Raw genomic sequence first — 16,589 nt, 5'->3', positions numbered from 1 at the left:
TAAATGTTAATACAATTTAGGGTGTTTTAAACAAGTGAATCTTGTTAAAAGTTACATGCGGTGGCCGTGCTGGAGCATTTCCTGAGCATCAACCCGGTGAGCGAACAGCAAAATGCAGACGCCTTCACAAGACTAATGATGAGCATAGACAACAGAGAGAGAATTAAATTCAGCGCTTTTATTTCCAACATGAGCTCATTCATGGCTGTATTATTTAATTCATGCAAAGTTACGTCTTTATTGGGACAGGACTTGACGGATTTTCTTACGTGACTTAGTGAGTTCGTCTTTATTTCTTAGAGACAAGCTGCATAAACTAGCTACATTTCAGGCATTTATGTAACACATCTAATATGTGCATTAATGGCTGTTATGAAGTTTACTAATTACAGCAAAGCAAGTACATTACCTATGCACGCTGTTGTTGTTGTCTCGTCTCCCCTCAGATGCTGTGCTGCAATGGCGACCCTGCGCGCAATTCTCAAAACACCCACAAGATGTTTATCGGTGAATCCGATATTACAAAACCGATAACCGATTATAGTAAAATGCTTAAATATCGGGAAAAATATTGGTAAATTGATATTAGGGATGCTCCGATCTGCCTTTTTCGCCTCCAATACCGATTCCGATACCTTCCAAGAAAAATGGCACTATCGGAGCCGATACCCGATATGAATATCGGATCGGCGCATCCCTAATCGATATATCGGTCGAGCTCTAATTTTAAGTTAAATGCAAATGATCACACCGGTGCCTCCAAGTTAACTGTCATGCAGTGAGTGCGCTGCCATTCAGCTTCCACACTCTGCAGAAACACTTGAATACCACACATTTTTCTAGGTTAATGTTAAAACAGGCAGCCACGTAATGTTGCTACTACTAATACTAGGGCTGTGCGATTAATCGAAATCGACTCGAAATCGCGATTTGAGTGAAATGAAACATTCAGCACATTTTCCACTTGTTCTTAAAATCCCAAATACTTAAAATGAATAAATCAGCCTATGTAACATATGTATTTAATAATTGACTTAAGAAATACAGTTCTTTATTTATAAAAAATAAACAAATATTTTCTGTGAAATTAAGTTAATTTTGTAAAAGTAGTTATACCATTATTATCTTGCCTGCTGAAAAAAAAAAAAAACAATAGAACCCCTCCCAAAACACAATAACAAATTTAATGGATTTCAGGGTTATAATGGGAATTTGTTTAGTTTTAATGTAAACTATAATGGTGTCTATTTGATGGATTCTATTGGTGGGATGTAATCTGGCAGATGGCAACCAATAAAACAACAGTAATTCTATTGGAATAATGCCCAAAACAAAAAGGCATTTTGTAATGGTTTAATGGAAACTATAAGAATTTCTGTGATGGTTTCTATTGTTTTTTTTCAGCAGGGTAATGATACCCATACTGTGCTGCACATTATTGACAATATTGAGCTGAAGCTTGACTTTGCAAATTTAAAATCGCAAATCAAATCGCAATATCTGTGAAAAAAAATCGCAATTTGATATTTTCCCCCAAATCGCACAGCCCTAACTACTACTACTACATGTTTCAGATGATAAGCCTTATTTGAGGTCGGCGAACAAAATGAACGTTTGGATGTCCGATGTACTGTAATTACCACATAGACTAGCTGTTAATGATCTGTACATCACGGACTACGTGACTTCACCATTTCCTGTGGATTTTTTTTTCGTGACTAATAAAATTGATCGACTAAGCCTCTTCTCGTCGACTAACGGTCAACTAGTCGACTATTAGGGGGCAGCCCTACATAGTAGAATAGAAAACAGTTATTTTAAATAGCAACAATATTTCACAATATTAGTTTTTACTGTATTTCTGATCAAATAAATGCAGCCTTGAAGAACATTAAAAAAAATCTTACCAATCCCAAACTTTTTATTAGCAATGTATATTAATGTTTGATGTAAAATAATGCATTTTTTGTCCTTGCTGACTAGTCTTTCTTGATTCTCCCAACCTTAATCCTTCTGTAACCAGACAAACTACACAAACTGTTACCAAAGTCAAAATGCATGTGTTACCTTATCAGTATATTCACACAGGATATTTTCAGGCTTAAGGTCCCGGTGAGCGATTCCTGTTGGAAATAGTGAGACAAGTCTATGTAAACACACTCGCGCTGAGTCATGGTCAGTGGACCAGTGTACAGTACTTACCTTTGTTGTGCAAAAAGTCCAGTGCATGTGCTATATCCCTGACCACATGACTAGCCTCTCTCTCATCAAAGTATTTTCGACGCTGGATGTGTGTTAAAATGGAACCTGAGAGGGAAAGAGAAAACTATTTAGAAAATAAATACCCGAGAATGAAAATGCAACTGTATTTTACCTCTATACAACTGTACAGTACCTCCACGCAACTTCTCAAACACCAGATAAAAACAGCAGTCATCTTCAAAAAACTGAATGAGCTCCAGAATGTTCCTGTAGAGAAACACACAATGTGTGCAGTAGAGCAGTTATGTATAATACTAACTACAATCAATAACAGTAATTTGTGTGATTGAGTATAATTATATATAAAGTATAATTAAGTATGACTATTGTGGAATAAGATCATACTTATTTCCTTGACACTGGTAAAGCGTCTCCACCTCTCTGAAAACTCTACTGCGACTGTGACCAGCGTTCTTCTCGATTATCTGAGAAATGTAGCCACACGTTACACACAAAGTCATTTATTATGTTTGTTTGATAAAGCAAAACAATGTGAAACACTTCAAAGTTTGAAAATACAACTCCCAACTGATCTCTGATGACTTACTCAAAGACATCAACTACAACCTGCTGGCCGTTTTAGTTTTTTATTTAGAGTATAATGTCATTAATAATAATAATAATAAAAAAATCCATATTTATAAAAAAACATTAAAGGGATCATTTGCGGAAAAATTAAAAACCTGCATGACATACAGTATACTTTCTTTTGTGGACCATATTTTGAAGACTGTTGGACTATAGTTAACAAAGCTGTTTTGGTTACCAACATCTTTCATTGTATGAACAAAAAATACTGAGCTGTTTCTCAAATCATCTTCTTTTATGTTCCATAGTTTATCTTAGGTCATTGTAGCCTAAACATTTATGTGTAATACACTTTATGTTGAATCTATAAATCTATAAAATATCTCTTTCTAAAGCTACTTTTTGTAATGTCTACTGGATCATGTAATTAATTAGATTAAAAATGTAATCGACTGACAGCCCTAGAAAATAGCTTTTATTGGACCTTCTGATCACAGAGCAAAAAAGAAAGAGAAGATGCTCTTAATCAGTATTTTTGTCTTGTTTTCCAGTGCAAATGTCTAAAATTGTTAAAATAAAGAAACATTTACTTGACAAGCAAATATAAGAAGTCATGTTTTCTGTGACATTTATCAAAACTAAGTGAGTTCACGATTAAAAAAATAACAAATATCTGCCAATGGGCTCAGAAAAAGATAACAATTCAAAGGGAAAACAAGTTTTCATTCCCCATTGACAGATATTTGTTCTTGTTTTAAACAAACCCACTTCATTGTGTTCAATTTCTCAGAAATCAAGACTTCTTATCTTCAATCTGCATCTCAAGCAAATGTGTCTTGATTTAAGGATATTTGTACTGGAAAACAAGACAAAAATATCTAGGAAAATATACATTTTTTGCAGTGCATGCAACATTTAATGCCAAGAGTTTATGAAATTAAGACTTTTCTACCTTTTTAAGAATTTAATTTTGTGGAAGGGAGAAAAAAAGAGACCCTTTTAATACCCACAGAAACCCTGTAACTCACATCTCACCTTCACAGCATATTCATTGCCGTTCTGTAAACTCACACAGCCCTGGACTTTAGCATAAGCTCCCTGACCCAGCAGCTCGTCCGTCAGCTTGTACAGATCTGCAACACACACACACACACACACACTTGTGAAATGTGAATTGACTCACAGCTTACCCAATCAGGAAATGTTGGGAGGATGTGCAATCAAATATTCTGAAAGATCTGAAGATGCACGACAGATTATACAGACTGCAAATGCTGGGTAAACCATAGAACAAGAAGGTGCACATTATGAGGATTAATAAGAGTTTTTGTAATTTTCTAGATGGTCCAGTACCACTAAATTTGCCAGTGAAACTGTCCGTGGCCCGAGTTCTGCGTTTCTTCTTCTGCTGCGTAACCAGGTCTGTGATGGCGATTGGTTGACTGCTCTCCATTCCTAATCCCAAAATAAAAACCACAGATGTTACATCACAGATTCTTAAGTATTCTGTGAGAATTCAGTCTTTGAAATGATTGCATGATTTGAAGGGTGTGTTTTCAAACGTTTCATCATAAGCAGCTGTACCTGCGGGGCTGTTGGGGGCGTGAGAGATCAGACCACGGCTCTCCAACTGACCAGATGCCAGAGCACAACTGGTTATCTGAGAGAAAGAGAGAAACATTTACACTCAAAACAGTGTTAGTGTTAGTATCATAACAGCTAGTTGCTCCGGATCACGGCATAATAAAGACTTTTTAAATATCCCATTGTGAAAATGATTGGGGAAAATACTTCCGGAACCAAGGCTGCTGAAAAAAAAGAAGCTTATTTGCATTATGTAAAGCACCAAGCATAAAAACAAAAAGCAATTGCAAAGTATGTTTATTTGAGCATTTCCAGTGGGGTGAGCAAGAGCCAGACGGTCATTGACATTCATATGCAACAAACACTGATATGAACTTGTCTGCTTTATATGCTCCTCCATAAAGGTTTAAAGTCTAAATGATCATTATATTTCCATCATAAAAAGTTGTGCAAGACTAAATGATCATATTTTAAGTTAGCACTTCACTGTCAATGTCCTGTAAACATGAACTTTAATCAGAGGAAGAGGAAGTGAGCACTTGTCAGATTTCTCAAACAAGCCTATCATGACTAACGTGTTTCAAAACTTCTCCCCATATCTAGAATGAAATACCTATACTAGACTGGGCAGAGCTGGTCACCTGAGCGTGACAGCTGGTTTTCTTCAGAGCAGGTTGAGTGAAATCATGTTAGAGCTATTTAACGACTGAGTTTCCGCATTGAGAAGCGATATTAATGTCGTGATCTGGTCAAACTCTTCTCATCTGTCTGCTGAGGGGTTAAATCCGGCACATTCAACACGATATATTACTGTTTTACATGAAGGTGGATTAAATGAAGTGGTGTATCGGAAAATAATATCAATAGCAATCGTAGTATAAGAGATATCGCCATTCGTTAATAAATAATAACGGTTGTTGGGTAATAGGCGGGAATATTGGGTCAGCATTGCGGCGGGCTGGAAAAAATTAACATATTTAAAGCAACAGTAGCTGCAAGTCAACGCTGACTGAACAGTTCATCCGCAAATTCTAACAAATATATTCCAAACCCGTAGGGCTTTTTTCTTTCTTTCTTTTTCTCTGTGATGACAAGCACGGTCACACGTTCACTGCACAAGTGAATGGAGACTGAGGGTGTCAGTCCCTCTTTAATGCTCCACGGAGCCCCTGTTTGGCCGAATCAATGACAGAATTCTTTTTTTGAGTGAACTGTCCCTTTAAAAAAAGAAGAACATGAACTGTAACTGAGTTACGAGGAAAAGCAACAAGTGTCAGAGAACTGTTAAGTGTAGCAATGTCAGCAGAACTGTGATAGTGCTAACCGAAAAGATAATGATTTCTGAATAACTTTCGTTATTAAGACATGAAACATTTGACTATGATAACTCGCGCGTGCAAGCGTTTGTTTTAGCGACCTAAGGAGTCACTAGCGCGAATCGCGCGACCAGTACAGCCACACACGTAAACATCAGCGATCTTAATTTAGTAGAAGCTACTTGAGCTCACGTAAAATGCCAATTACGTATATATAATTTACGCATGTAAAAAACAAAAACAAAGACTCAAACCTGGAAATTGCAGACGAATGAGTCTAGCTGTGTCGTGATTGCCTCCGCCATCATCCCGCGCTGAACAGCAGCAGTGAGCAAGAGGAGGACAACAACAGCACCACCCCAAACGCGCCGACTGCCCTCCTCCTGCTGGACGCTGCGGTGTATTTGCGAATCATACTATGGTGACGAGTGGGCTCATGAATATTAATTAGGCTACGTGCTGCACGTACGAGGGAAATGACGAGGTCACGTAACCATGAGCTAATGAATATATTCATATTCTAGACGTTACTGCTGCCAAGAATCATTCAGATATTCGTATGTCGCACTGGAGAAATACCGGTTTCACGCACAGACTGGGGCTAAGGAGGAATACGCTCAAATTAAATGATTACGACTCCATCTGACTACCGTGTCCGTAGTGCAGAGTCACTATAAGAGTTACGCAATCGATAGTGTGACGTGTAGTGAGTTTCGGTGTTATTATGGTATCATCACTGAGATATTATTGATATTTTTATTAATGTTTAATTCTGATTCAATATTTTTTCGAATTTTGGATTCATGTTTTATTTTTAAATCAGTTTTTATATGTATTTTAAATTGTAACAAAATGTATTAGTAATTCTTATTGCGTTTGTCATTTTAGCAGCTTTTTATGTCCATTTATGTCCATTCAATTTCAGTTTTAGTTATTTTACATTTAATTAAATTAAAATGAGAAATGCTGCTTTGTCAACTAGCTAAAATAAAACTTGTTTAATATTTAATTTTATTTCAAGTAAGGATTTTTTTTAATGGTTTTAATTTTAGTTTCAGTTTTAGTAATTATACTAATCCTGGAGTTTAATCTGAAATGTTCTGCTATGAAAGTTTTCCATGTGGAATTCGTTTCATTTTTAGAGTGTTAATTTAGTAATTAGGTTAGTAATTAGTAAATAGGTTATTTTCTAAGTCTGGCATTATTTTAATGTTGCCATGATCGTGAGAAACCTGGAAATAAAAAGAAAAAGGTTAAGGCCTGGAGAATGCATAAATATTATTAGGGTAGAGTGGGGAAAACGCTTCCTTAAAGCTGCAGTCCGTAGCTTCTGGCGCTCTAGCGGTTAATAAACAGAACTGCGTGCGTCTTGCGGAAGAACATTGTAGCCGGAGCTACTTCTCTCTGTTTAAGTCTATGGCGAATCACGCAGGTACTGGGCTACTCCGCAGCGGTACATACCCGAACCAGTCTAAATAGTCCGAATATAAACACTTATTATAGGTGTACCGTAGTGATTCAGGATAAGCCAAAAACACGGTTTGGAAAATGGATTCATGGTGTACTCGCTTATTATATAAATTTTGAACACAAAAAAGTTACGGACTGCATCTTTAAGGACGGTGTAATTTGTTTCATTGAAACAAAAGTTAAATGTGTCTAGAATAGTTATCATAGTTTTAGTGACAATGATATAAATTACAAACCAAGTATGAAAAATCTCCAGAGATTTCATGTTATTAGATTTTTAACAAAAATTAAATCTGTAACAAGGAGGCGTTTTGCACAGGTGGGGTAAAAAGCCCCCCAGTCTGACAGAGCAATTTGCTTTATACATTTACAGCAAAATCAGAGTTCAGGAAGTTTTAGCTTAAAATTAAAAAGAATATAATCAATAATTATGAATGTTACGCAATCGATAGTGTGACGTGTAGTGAGTTTCGGTGTTATTATGGTATCATCACTGAGATATTATTGATATTTTTATTAATGTTTAATTCTGATTCAATATTTTTTCGAATTTTGGATTCATGTTTTATTTTTAAATCAGTTTTTATATGTATTTTAAATTGTAACAAAATGTATTAGTAATTCTTATTGCGTTTGTCATTTTAGCAGCTTTTTATGTCCATTTATGTCCATTCAATTTCAGTTTTAGTTATTTTACATTTAATTAAATTAAAATGAGAAATGCTGCTTTGTCAACTAGCTAAAATAAAACTTGTTTAATATTTAATTTTATTTCAAGTAAGGATTTTTTTTAATGGTTTTAATTTTAGTTTCAGTTTTAGTAATTATACTAATCCTGGAGTTTAATCTGAAATGTTCTGCTATGAAAGTTTTCCATGTGGAATTCGTTTCATTTTTAGAGTGTTAATTTAGTAATTAGGTTAGTAATTAGTAAATAGGTTATTTTCTAAGTCTGGCATTATTTTAATGTTGCCATGATCGTGAGAAACCTGGAAATAAAAAGAAAAAGGTTAAGGCCTGGAGAATGCATAAATATTATTAGGGTAGAGTGGGGAAAACGCTTCCTTAAAGCTGCAGTCCGTAGCTTCTGGCGCTCTAGCGGTTAATAAACAGAACTGCGTGCGTCTTGCGGAAGAACATTGTAGCCGGAGCTACTTCTCTCTGTTTAAGTCTATGGCGAATCACGCAGGTACTGGGCTACTCCGCAGCGGTACATACCCGAACCAGTCTAAATAGTCCGAATATAAACACTTATTATAGGTGTACCGTAGTGATTCAGGATAAGCCAAAAACACGGTTTGGAAAATGGATTCATGGTGTACTCGCTTATTATATAAATTTTGAACACAAAAAAGTTACGGACTGCATCTTTAAGGACGGTGTAATTTGTTTCATTGAAACAAAAGTTAAATGTGTCTAGAATAGTTATCATAGTTTTAGTGACAATGATATAAATTACAAACCAAGTATGAAAAATCTCCAGAGATTTCATGTTATTAGATTTTTAACAAAAATTAAATCTGTAACAAGGAGGCGTTTTGCACAGGTGGGGTAAAAAGCCCCCCAGTCTGACAGAGCAATTTGCTTTATACATTTACAGCAAAATCAGAGTTCAGGAAGTTTTAGCTTAAAATTAAAAAGAATATAATCAATAATTATGAATTACAAAATTATAATAGCCTATTTGAACAATATTGTTAGCTGATGCTAACTGGCTAGCTAACTAGCTACCTGATGCTAACTTGAGTAATTTTTAAATATAAAGTCCAAATATTTGTATTCAACCACCTAGTTACAATACATTAGATGGAAAAACGAATTTGATGGATTTGATGTTCAGAACAGAGTAACTACAGTAATGAAGCCAGGCCCCATGGTATAGATTTTCAGATCCAATTTCTTAAAAAAAAAAAAAAGAGTCTTTACATTTAAAATGTTTGTATTTTAAACTTAAATGCATTGTCACATTGTCAGAACAAAATGTCTGAAATAAGAATAATACTGTTGAGTACTCTTCGTCATCAGTTACTAGCTATGGAGAAAGTTTCTTACTGCACATGCCCTGATTAAACAGCCCCCACTGGCACAGACACGGCAGAGCAAGAATGTAACCTCTAAAACTTAGCAAAAGTTTTAGACATGCCATTTCAAGACCTTTCCCTCTGTAACACTTTTTTTTTAAGTATCTTTGAAGTCACATGGTGAAATGCTCAAAATGTATGCAATACTAAGCAATCAATGCATCATTTCATGTCAGTGCTGCAGAATTTGAGCTAATACTGAAGCAAGGATGTATTGCATTTTAGCTCATTTGTGAGTCTCTGATCTCGCCTGATCTTAGACCAGACCTCGAGTACATTGTGCTTTTGGTCCGAATGTTTGACTTTGGGATTCCCATCTGTTCTCCACATCTCTCAGTGGCAGATCCTCTCTGTCATTTCTTTCTGTGAAGACAGAAAAGACCAAGTTATTATGACAAACACAGCACATTTGCATTGTGCTGTCAGCATCTAGTTTTTCATAAAACCTATTAGCTACAGAGGAGTAGGCTAAATTCTGCTAATGGCCACTATCATAATTTATTATTTTGTGTCTAATAACAGTTATTATTATAACAGTGGCAACACATTGGCAACATACACATTGCAGTTACATTTGGTTGTCTATTCACCTTTTAGTGCTTAATCCTGTTCTGTTCACACACAGTTCAGTAATTTTTGGGAGTGACAGCCAGAGTGTGACAACTTCATTTACAGAAATTCTATGCGGTGTGTGCGGAAACAAACTGAACAACTAGTTGTTAATAACGTATTTAAACATATATCACAGTTATCTTTTTTGTATGTGCGGTGCAAGAAATTACACGGTACGTTTTGATTCATTGGTGTTGACAGATCTTGCAAAAAAAAAAAAAAATAATACAAAAGACAAATAAAGAAAAGCCCATAATAAACTCAAATCCAAACACAGTACTTTAGAAATAAGCCACATGGCAAAATATAGCGACCTGCACCTGCCTACTTTATTAACTCCATATATTGGATCGCTTAATGAGCCGAGCCTAAACGCCAATCTCAAAGAAGCACAAACGCTTGGTAAACATTGCTTATAATAAGTGGACATGGCAACCCTTCAAGAGCACGCTCTACGAAGTAGCCTTCCAAACATAAACAAAACACAACGGCTGTTGTGGTTTAGTTAAAATCACAGAAAATAATGATTCTTTGGTTGCTGTAATATTACTTTGGTCAAAAAAAAAAAATGCCGGAACGTTGCTATGGTTACCATGGTGCCAATCATCAGTTTTGAGAGTGAGTTCTGTTCCGTACACATGAAATGATCATTTAGGGGATTCACTACAATATGACACAGGTCATGTACACACTTTGTACAACCTGGGAGTGACTGTCGTTATATACAGTCGTTGTGTTCAGCTCGCTCTTTAAGGGTTGCCATGTCCACTTATTATAAGCAGTGCTTATAAGCATCCTAGGGCTTGTTGTTTAGGCTCGGCTCATAAAGCGATCCATTTTTTGGAGTTAATAAAGTAGGCAGGTGCAGATATTTTGGTTTGTGGCTTTTTTCTATTTATAACGCCTCTTCCCATTTTAATAGCGATATCTGGCAACACTGAGTCAAGATGTAGCCTACTTCACTGTGATTTCCTGCACCACAATATGTTATGTGTTAACTATTTGTTCAGTTCAGTTCCGTACAAACTGTGTAGAATCTCTGTAAATGTGGTCGTCACTACCTGGATTTTTTGGGAGTCAGTTCAGTTGTAGAATGCGGTTGTCACTGCTGTAAATTACTGAACTGTGTTTACTGAACAGGATTAAGCGCTAAAAGGTATCACTGAGAAACTATTTTTTTTATTTTACTTTTAGTTTTAGTTAGTGCCTCATGTTAAACTGACAACCGAATTTCGCTGCAGTGTGTACGTGGCCACAGTAATGAAAGCACAGCTCTCTCTCACCAGCGGCTCCAACTCCGAATGGTCGATGAGACTGAACTCAGAGATGAAGTAGTAGTAGTGTTTGTAGCAGGTGTTGATGTGAGCCTCAGCTCCGATACTACAGATCATGTCAAAGTGATGGATGTACACGTGTACAAACACCCGAAACAAGCGGCTCAGTATCTTTTTGCACACCTGCTGAAAGTTCTTAGGAAAAGGGACTCCTAAAAACAGAAGAATACCAGTGTCACACTTCTATCACATTGAATTCAAGATGCTATATGATTTTCTTCTATGAGAAAAATCAAATGCTATTTAAGGAGAAAAAGCCTACTGAGTATGTCTTTTTCGGCCTGTAGCTCAGCCTGTGGAATTATGAATTGTTGGCAGTGCTTATAAGTATAGCTTCTGTAACTCGATCCAGTAATATTTTTTTTCAGACCAAAGTATGTCTGGTGTTCCCGGCCCCACAAATTATACAGCAATTCCTGAGAAACTTAACTGGACCATTTCTCAACCCAGTTATCCATTAATATTTCTACAACTAACTGTTTTTGTCTTATTTCCATTCATTTGTATACCTCTGCTCATTTATTAATATGCAATACTGAAATTATAGGCAATTTACTGAAACAGCTTAAAGGTCAATAACAAATAGGTGTGTCCACAACAAAGAAAAGGAAAATCAAACATTTTTTATTTTTGATATACTCTCAGAACGGTAAATGAAAACAGAGTCCGTGTTTGATTGTACAGTTGAATAGATGCTCTGAAATCAGAAACTGCAAGTTTCAGCAAGTTATGAAATTTCAGCAAGTTATGAAAATGGTGAACCTAAAATATATATTTAACTAAAATGAAAATCTGATTCAAAATATATTTAGTGATATTAAAATATAACTGATTTTGACCTTAACACACAGTCAGCAGGTGTCTGCAAATTTACCGTTTTATTTTTGCATGTTGTTTGCACTTCATGACTTAAAGGCTTTTCAAATATTAATAAGCAACGAAGCAGTTAAAATAGTTTTTTCGCAAGAAATAATAATAAAAGATAATGCCAAACTACTTAATAATGTTTTCTTTTCAAGAATTTTATCTTTTTAATAAAGCATGTTTCTATATTATGATATCAAGACTGTTGTACCTCCCTGACATATTTTTAACTTTGGCCTCTAAAAAATATCAAAATATTAATTTGGAAATTAACAAAAGATAAATGAGCAGACTGCACTAGTAGCCCTATCACAGATATCATAATTGCGTTGTTAAAATGTCTGGAAAACAGATTTGATGTCACGCACCTACTCGTGTAGGAAAGATGTCCTCATTGTTGATGAGGGACTCGATCCAGTTCATCAGGAGGTTCATGTAAATAAGAGCAGGCAGTTTGGTGGGCCTCTTGTACTGATCCCCATCCTGCCACCTGTATTCATAACGTGGTCCTCCAGACATGATGGGACAGCTCTTCTCAGTGCAGAACTCGCTCACGGTCCCGTAGATGAGGTTAATTCGATTGAAGAAATCCACCACATGCACAGCTATCCAGTCATTAATGTTCTCCCCGTCTGGCAGCTGCACCACTTTCCTCAGGTCCAGGCCTGATTTCAGAGACGCCTGGGCTCTTTTGTACAGCTCAAAGCGTTGGGTTCCAGGTTCAAATCGCTTTCGAGGCCGGAATGTTTTGTCTTTGCTGAAGACCTGACCCAAGCACAGAGCCATTGCTGAACTGAGCAGGGTGACGGAGTCGTCAGATCCAGTCAGGATCTGGATGGTTGTGATTCTTCACTCTTATGATTCCCTGGGCCCTTTCTAGAGAGCAGAACAAAAAACAATATTATATATATATATATTTATAGACTGTATACAAGGAGTCTGACAGCAGCCAGTGCTCCACACAGAGATCTGATCTCACCATCATCCAGTCTGTCTGGAATGACATGAAGAAACAGAACAAACTGAGACAGACTCAATCCAGAAGAACTGTGGAAACATCTCCAAGATGCTTGAAGAAATCTACCTGCAAAGCTACCTGAAAACTTTTCACAGCACTGTAGCTTTGCAGGAAGGTTTCTTGAAGCATCTGTTGCCACAGTTCTTCTGGATTTAGTCTCTGTGTGGAGCACTGGCTGCTGTCAGACTCCTTGTGCAAACAAAAATCTCACTGGATTATTACAATTAATGGCAAAATGAAAGTTTGGAAATGTAAACTGATATTTCTGACACACTACAGCAAAAGATAGAACTTTTTGTGGGTGAAAATACTAATGGCCTAAGACGTTTGCACTGTACTGTATATGTGGTTTAAATTTTTCAACAAAAATATTGTGAAATATTATTACAAGTTACAAGAACTGGTTTCTGTTTTCATATATTTTGAAATGTAATTTAATCCTGTGATGCAAAGCTGAATTTTCAGCATCATTACTCCAGTCTTAAGTGTACATGATCTTTCATAAATCATTCTAATATGCTGATTTCAAGAAAGATTTTCTCAAGAAACATTTCTTATTATTATCAATGATGAAAACACAGTTGTACGGAGTAATATTCTATAGAAACTATCATTTATTTATTGATAAATAGAACAGCATTTGCTTGAACTAGTTTTTTTTTTTACATTCTGAAAGTCTTTACTGTCACTTTTGATCAAATTAATGCATCCTTGCTGAAAAAAAATAAAATAATAATTCTTAAAAAAAAAAAAAAAAACTGACCCCAAACTTTTGAAAGGTAGTTTAAAGGAACACTCCACTATTTTTGAAAATAGGCTCATTTTCCAACTCCCCTAGAGTTAAACAGTTGAGTTTTACCGTTTTCGAATCCATTCAGTCGATATCCGGGTCTAGCGGTAGCACTTTTTAGCTGTAGCTTAGCATAGATCATTGAATCTGATTAGACCGTTAGCATCTCGCTCAAAAATGACCAAAGAGTTTCTATATTATTCCTGTTTAAAACTTGACTCTTCTGTAGACGCAATGATATTACGCAGCGCCTGAAAATAGTTCCCAGCACGCTCCCCGTGCAAGCAGGTGGTCACATTGGTTATGTTGACGGAAGTTAGACTATTTTCAGGCGCTGCGTAATATCATTGCGCCTGCTGCACCCATGGTACGGCAGCAAAGTTCCTTGATTATTACGCCGGAATGAGAGTATAGTACCTAGACATATCGGCCTAGAAAATCACAACTTTTCATTTTCCGTCGGTCTTAGTACATGATGTAACTACAGAAGAGTCAAGTTTTAAATAGGAAAAATATAGAAACTCTTTGGTCATTTTTGAGCGAGATGCTAACGGTCTAATCAGATTAAATGATCTATGCTAAGCTACAGCTAAAAGTGCTACCGCCAAACCCGGAGATCGGCTGAATGGATTCAAAAACGGTAAAACTCAACTGTTTAACTCTAGGGGAGTTGGAAAATTAGCCTATTTTCAAAAATAGTGGAGTGTTCCTTTAAGTACACTCCATAAACAGACCACCGCAAACAAATTCATTTCTTCCTCTCTATGCATTTAATTTCCCTTTGAGTTGTTTTATTCACATCACCATTTTCATAACTTCTCGTGTTTGTTCAAAGTGGCTGAAATAAGATACATTTCTTTGTGGATTTCAGAGAGTCTGTTCAAACCCTGCCTCTCTGTTTTCATTTAACGTTCTGCCAGTGTATCTGTGTTTGAGTCCATCCTTTCTTTGTCTCTTTCATAAGTCTTGTTTTTCTTTCCCTTTCTGTTTCTCTCTTCTTCCATAAATGTATTCACACACAAAAAAACAACAACTACCAGTTTGTTAAATCATGAATTTCTCTTACCTCATAGCTCATGTTGAGATATTTTGCAGGAGGTCTGAATCTGACACTTGTTGCTGTAACTGATAATGTATTTTCAATCCGGAAAGGCACTTTAAAAGCCTACATTTCCATAATTGTTTTTATATGCAAAATAGAATATTTATAATATTTTATATATTTTACAATCATTGTTTCTAACCAAACTATTAAATATCCAGTAGCTCTGTAGACTTTATAATAAACACAAAAGTCTCAGTTTTGAGGCTGGCTTTAACTCAATTCATTCAATATGTGTGGAAGCAAAGGACAGAGGAGTTATTTGTCCACCTCTACAACAAACACTGACGTGTCTGAGCACGCTTTTTCACACAAGCTCTGACATTACTGCTTTAACACAGAGCATGAAAACAAAAGTGGCATCTTATCAATGAAAACAGATGAAAGAAAAGTAAAACTGTAGACTTTAAAGTACCTGGCTTTGGTCCCGCTGTAGACACTTGGAATGTTGTGGGAAACCTGGAAAGATGTCCTCGCTCTCCTGTTCTGTCTCGTGAGGATCCTTTCTGGCACTCATCAGTCAGTCTTTACCCTGCAAAACTCACGTAGGAATAGGGCATAGAGTGAAAAAACAAGCTGAAAAGTTATTTGGCTTCCCTTCCTGTGTATGATGTCATATCCTGATTTTGTCTGCCAGGCCCCGTTGTCTGTTTTTGTGTGCCTGTGTGTGCTCAGGGGCAGTATGAAGTTAAAAGGAAGGATTTGATTGGTGGTGGGAGGAGCAGCAGTGAGTCTGTGAAGTCCAGTCCCACATCAAGCCACATCCTTTGCCCTGCCCAGTTCCCCCCAAACTCCATTGTGAATGGAAACTTCAAAACAAGAGGACTGTATCCCAGCCTGTCCATTACTATACAAACTTCACACTTTCCTGTTTCTCAGACCATCTAAATCTAGTTTGAATAACATTTTTTCTAACTTAAAAAAAAAATCATTATAATTAAATGTATTAAAAATGTTAAAAAATAATATGTAATATTTTCTTAAATATATACAAATTATTTAAATAAGAATAATTTTTAAATTAATGTAAGTTAAACATTTTTTGTTATATTTATTCATAATGTTTTTTTTAAAAATGGTCTAGAACTTTAGAATACATTGTGATTTTTTTCAACCAAATTCAATTACTATTCAAATTTGTTGAGTGATTATGGCATATATTGTTAATGAATTGGACATAGAATTGTTTAACTTAAAACTGATAAATAAAGAAAAATAGAACACCATTAATACTCTGAAGCACAATTGTGAAGTAATGTCATTACAATAAATAACCACTAGATGGAAATATATAATTTTCTAAATATAGTGGCACAATGAATGGCATTTGGTTTACAGTTTTTCTCAATTGCTTTGGCTCAATTCTCGAATGAAACTTTTTTTTTTCCCGAAACAATAAGTTCAGATCTTGACTCTTCTCAACAAATATCAGATTTTTTATAAAACCTTAATTTCCATGGTTGACTGTCATGGTGAAAAAACAACGAAACATTTTGACCAGTGTGACTCACACGATGACAAAAATACTTTATATTGTGGTGGCCTTGGCCAAATTAGCCTTAGTTTGTTTATATGAAGATATTTATTTTATTTGTGTTACTTATTTATTTGATTTGGGGCTTGTTTTA

General features: G+C 35.8%; 2 protein-coding genes across 2 annotated transcripts in view; both read right to left on the bottom strand.

Moving 5' to 3' along the window:
• LOC107692227 (MAPK interacting serine/threonine kinase 1) overlaps positions 1-11,215 on the bottom strand; it is an 18,832-nt gene extending 7,617 nt beyond the window's left edge. Inside the window, exons 1-9 of the mRNA XM_016491189.1 lie at positions 11,137-11,215; positions 9,509-9,604; positions 4,375-4,450; positions 4,144-4,245; positions 3,826-3,923; positions 2,608-2,687; positions 2,396-2,469; positions 2,203-2,307; positions 2,068-2,123 (exon numbers count right to left, since the gene is read on the bottom strand). Coding sequence (XP_016346675.1) covers positions 2,068-2,123; positions 2,203-2,307; positions 2,396-2,469; positions 2,608-2,687; positions 3,826-3,923; positions 4,144-4,245; positions 4,375-4,450; positions 9,509-9,571 — 654 coding nt within the window. The 5' untranslated portion in view covers positions 9,572-9,604; positions 11,137-11,215. The remainder of the gene's footprint in view (positions 1-2,067; positions 2,124-2,202; positions 2,308-2,395; positions 2,470-2,607; positions 2,688-3,825; positions 3,924-4,143; positions 4,246-4,374; positions 4,451-9,508; positions 9,605-11,136) is intronic.
• Positions 11,211-15,831, bottom strand: LOC107692228 (MOB kinase activator 3C-like). Its single transcript, XM_016491190.1, has 3 exons — positions 15,377-15,831; positions 12,424-12,927; positions 11,211-11,339 (listed from the first exon to the last, which is right to left on the bottom strand). The coding sequence occupies exons 2-3, from the start codon at positions 12,835-12,837 to the stop codon at positions 11,292-11,294; spliced, it is 462 nt and encodes a 153-aa protein (XP_016346676.1). The 5' UTR covers positions 12,838-12,927; positions 15,377-15,831; the 3' UTR covers positions 11,211-11,291.
• Between the last annotated feature and the right edge of the window lie 758 nt (positions 15,832-16,589).

This window comes from Sinocyclocheilus anshuiensis, unplaced genomic scaffold, assembly GCF_001515605.1.
Source record: "Sinocyclocheilus anshuiensis isolate Anshui unplaced genomic scaffold, SAMN03320099.WGS_v1.1 scaffold827, whole genome shotgun sequence".
In the NCBI taxonomy this organism is placed as follows: domain Eukaryota; kingdom Metazoa; phylum Chordata; class Actinopteri; order Cypriniformes; family Cyprinidae; genus Sinocyclocheilus; species Sinocyclocheilus anshuiensis.
This window is presented reverse-complemented; position numbering and strand designations above follow the sequence as displayed.